A 4,192-nucleotide genomic window follows, 5' to 3' on the forward strand; every position below is an offset into this window, starting at 1 on the left:
GGACAAAGGGAACTAATGGGAGCGGTCAGCAAAAGGAAGGTTGGTGGCTATGCAGGGGCGTGTGTGCAACATACAGTAAGCACTAGTCTGAACACTCAAACCTCAGAGAAGATTCCTTATAGCTTAAATGAGTTTTGTCCCTATGACAAGGGCTGGGGACACTGGGAGTTTGTGCCTTGAAATCAGATTTTCTGATCTGAACTTTAACTGTCACTGGTAACTGTTGCTCAGACTCCTCACTGTAAAGCGTGTTAAAAAATAAAAAAAACCGTCTACCTTATAAGGTTTGGGGAGGTAAACACACTGATGCACATAAGCCACGGTGTTCTGTGCATAAATGTTTCATATATGTAGACGGATCACAATCCCTTCACAGCTCTTAGGAAGAATTCCTTCTAGCGTTGATCCTAGGAGTTAAGAGACAGCGTCTCGTAATCATATTTTCATCTTTACGAACGACTCTTTATTGAATTTCAATAATATATTCGTTATAGAGAATTGGAAAGCAGAGATTTGTCCACGTGTCAGGCTGAGCTGTGTGGAGGGAGTCTCCCTACCACACCACATGGAAAACACAGAAGACAATTCTGAAAAAATGCACAGCGAAGGCTCTGGAAACGGGGAGCTAGGAAACTTTGATCCATGTTCCTCCTGGACAATGATCTGTTCTTCCTTCCTCTTTCTTCACCCTGACTTCTGATTTACCCATTTACCTATAGACATACTCAAAGCCTTTTTGCATTTTGCAACTGAGTGGCATTTTGCAACTGAGGCCCACTATTTACCATTGGAGGGGCTGGCATCAAAAAGCTCCTAGAAAAAAAAAAAAGCTCCTAGACATGGACACCTGTTTCTGCTTCCACCCTGATTGAGTTCATCTGACAAGGACGCAGTCAGGGATTGTCTGCTCAGAAAGGTCATTTTCACCTGTTGTTGCTTGTCTAAGGAAGCCTTAGGGAGAGACTATGTGTGGGAGAGCCTTTATGAACCAAACGGTTCTCTACCTTCTGCTGTAAATGCCTCCCCTCAAAAATGGTGGAAAGGGTTTTCGGCCATCTTGGCGCCTGTGGAGGCCTGCTGGGAACAGGACTTCTAAAGGACAGTATGTCTGGAAGGCTGTGGTGCAAGGCCACTTTTGCTGGCTATAAGCAAGGTCTCCGGAACCAGAGAGAGCACACGGCTCTCCTTAAAATTGAAGGTGTTTATGCCCGAGATGAAACTGAATTCTACTTGGGCAAGAGATGCGCTTATGTGTATAAAGCAAAGAACAAAACACTGACACCTGGAAGCAAACCAAACAAAACCAGAGTGATCTGGGGGAAAGTAACTGGGGCCCATGGAAACAGTGGCATGGTCCGTGCCAAATTCCGAAGCAACCTTCCTGCAAAAGCCATTGGACACAGAATCCGTGTGATGCTGTACCCATCCCGGATTTAAACCAATGAAAAGTAAATAAATAAAAGTGGGAAAAAAATGGTGGAAAGGGAGTGATCATGTCTTTGGCTGAGGGCTAGCTGAATTAACTGAGAAAAATCCACTTTCCTACACTGTGTCTCAGAGTGGGCACACACCATAAACATTCTGTGGGTTTTTAAAATCTTTTCCAATTGTCCAGAAAATTTATCCAGCCTTAAGCAAAGGTTGCAATATAGGGATCAGCTTACCAATCCATGTGACAAAGAGAAAAATCCCTTAATGCGTCAGAGACTAAACACCTATTTCCAGAGTGTGACTTTCCTAATTCACTGATGTCACCTCTTGCTCTGGGCACAAGGGATGTTTTCTCCCATACGAGGGACTCAGATACTCAGAGGCAAATGAAAGGTGTGGAAATATGGAAGATGTGATGGAGATTCCCAGAGGAGGAGGAGGACGAGAATGGAGTGCACCCCAGCCCTCCTACATCAGGGCTCAGCAGCCTAACGCTAGTGGCAATGTTCTCAGAAGCGTCTGGCTAGAAGACAGTACCACTCAGTCTTCTGTAGCTGAATGAGTGGACCCGGATCTTGGCTCCAGAAGATCACAAGAGTGTGAAAGGATCACCATCCTTTACCTCCCCCATCTTCTCTAACTATAGGTGAATGTCACAGAAACATTAAGTCTGTCGTGTGTCCAGTCAAGGATCTGGGTGACCGTTGAGCAGCAAAAGACACAGGTGCCAAAAGCTCTTTGTCTGGGCTTCTGCGGCTCAGCTCTCTTCTCTGCCACTAGCTGTCATAGGGTCCTAGCCCAGTTCTCTTAGCCCCTGCACAAAGCACTGGGCCAACTACATCTAACAACATGTAAAACAGAATCAAGTCAGCTTTATCAGAAGAATGCAATACTAGTTCAGACTATGAAAAATTAATGTAATAAGCCATACTAATGAGATGAAGAGGGAACTCTCACGAGATCATCTCAGTCGATGGAAACTAAAAGGTATTTGGCGAAATGAAATGGTTAACAAACTAGATTATTGTTTTATTGTTGTATTGGATTATTTGTTCTATGGATGTCAAGTTTCCTGAGCTCTTTGTGTAATTTGGAGATCAGTCTTCTGTCTGATGTGAGGTTGATGAAGATCTTTTCCCATTCAGTAGGCTGCCTTTTTGTCTTGTTGACAGTGCCCTTGGTTTTAAAGAAGCTTCTTAGTTTCAAGAGGTCCCACTTATTAACCGCTGCTCTCAGTGTCTGTGCTACTGGGGTTCTATTTAGGAAGTGGTCTCCTGTACCAATGCGTTCAAGTGTACTTCCCTCTTTCTCTTCTATGAGGTCCAGTGTGGTTGGTTTCATGTTGAGGTCTTTGATTCATTTGGACTTGAGTTTTGTGCATGGGGGATAGATATGAATCTATTTGCGCTCATTTACATGTTGATATCCAGTTATGCCAGCATCATTTGTTAAATATGCTCTTTTTCTGTTTTATGTTTTTAACTTCCTTGTCAAAAATCAGGTGTTTGTAGTTGTGTGGATTGATATTCGGTTCTTCAATTTGATTCCCTTGGGCCTCCTGTTTGTTTTTATGCCAATACCAGGCTGTTTTCATTACCATAGTTCTGTAGTAGAATTTGAAGTCAGGGATGGTGATGCCTCCAGAAGTTCCTTTATTGTACAGGATTATTTTGACTATCCTGGATTTTTTTTACACACACAAATCTCAAATGGCTGTAAGACACTTAAGGAAATGGCCAACATCCTTAGCCATCAGAGAAATGCAAATTAAAGTAACTCTGAGATTCCATCTTATACCTCTCAGAATTGCCAAGATCAAAAACACTGATGACAGCTTATGCTGGAGAGGATGTGGGGTAAAGGGATCACTCCTGCATTGCTGGTGGGAGTGCAAGCTGGTACAGCCCCTTTGGATATCAGTATGGTGATTTCTCAGAAAATTAGGAAGCAATCTACCTCAAGACACAGCAATACCACTTTGGGGTATATATCCAAGGGAAGCTCAATCACATGGCAAGAACATGTGCCGAATTGCGTTCATATCAGCATTGTTTGTAATAGACAGAACCGGAAACAACATAGATGCTCCTCAACCAAAGAACAGATAAAGAAAATGTGGTACATTTACACAATGGAACGTTACTCAGCAGAAAAAAAAATAATGACATCTTGAAATTTGCAGGCAAATGGATGGATCTAGGAAAAAAACTATAATGAGTGAGGTAACCCAGACCCAGAAAGACACATATAATATGTACTCATTCAAAAGTGGCTTTTAGACATAAAGCAAAGAAACCAGCTTATAGATCACAACCCCAGAGAAACTAGACAACAAAGAGGACCTAGAGAGAGACATACATGGATCTACATAAGAAGGAGAAAAAGACAAGATCTAAGTAAATTGGGAGTGTTGGGGGGTCACAAGACAGTGTAGAAGGGGAAAGGGGAGGACAAGAAGGGAGAGGACAAAAATGTATAGCTTAATAAAATCAATTAAAGACAACAGACTAGGGGTAGAAGTTGAGCCCATCAACCTGATGACAAGCATCTGTAAGAAACACCAATATTCTATTTAACACTATAGGAAAAATTCCCTTTAGCATCAGGAAACAAAGACATGTTTAATATGCCACTTTAATATGGGGACAAAAATGATTTTAGCACTTAAATTCATCATTGGATTGGAAAGTCTAGGCAGGAGAAATTGGCAGAAGAAATGAAAGGCATCCTGCCGAGAAAGGAAAAAAAAACCTATCCATTT

General features: G+C 42.2%; 1 protein-coding gene across 1 annotated transcript; it reads left to right on the forward strand.

Moving 5' to 3' along the window:
- Positions 1 to 1,061: 1,061 nt before the first annotated feature.
- On the forward strand, positions 1,062 to 1,462 carry LOC126508711 (60S ribosomal protein L35a-like). The gene has a single exon (XM_050154098.1). It carries the CDS (start codon positions 1,105 to 1,107, stop codon positions 1,435 to 1,437), a length of 333 nt encoding a protein of 110 aa, XP_050010055.1. The 5' UTR covers positions 1,062 to 1,104; the 3' UTR covers positions 1,438 to 1,462.
- The last annotated feature ends 2,730 nt before the right edge of the window (positions 1,463 to 4,192 follow it).

The sequence above is a fragment of the Alexandromys fortis genome, unplaced genomic scaffold (assembly GCF_014885135.2).
Source record: "Alexandromys fortis isolate MF-2015 unplaced genomic scaffold, M_Fortis_MF-2015_v1.1 scaffold_86, whole genome shotgun sequence".
Lineage (NCBI taxonomy): Eukaryota > Metazoa > Chordata > Mammalia > Rodentia > Cricetidae > Alexandromys > Alexandromys fortis.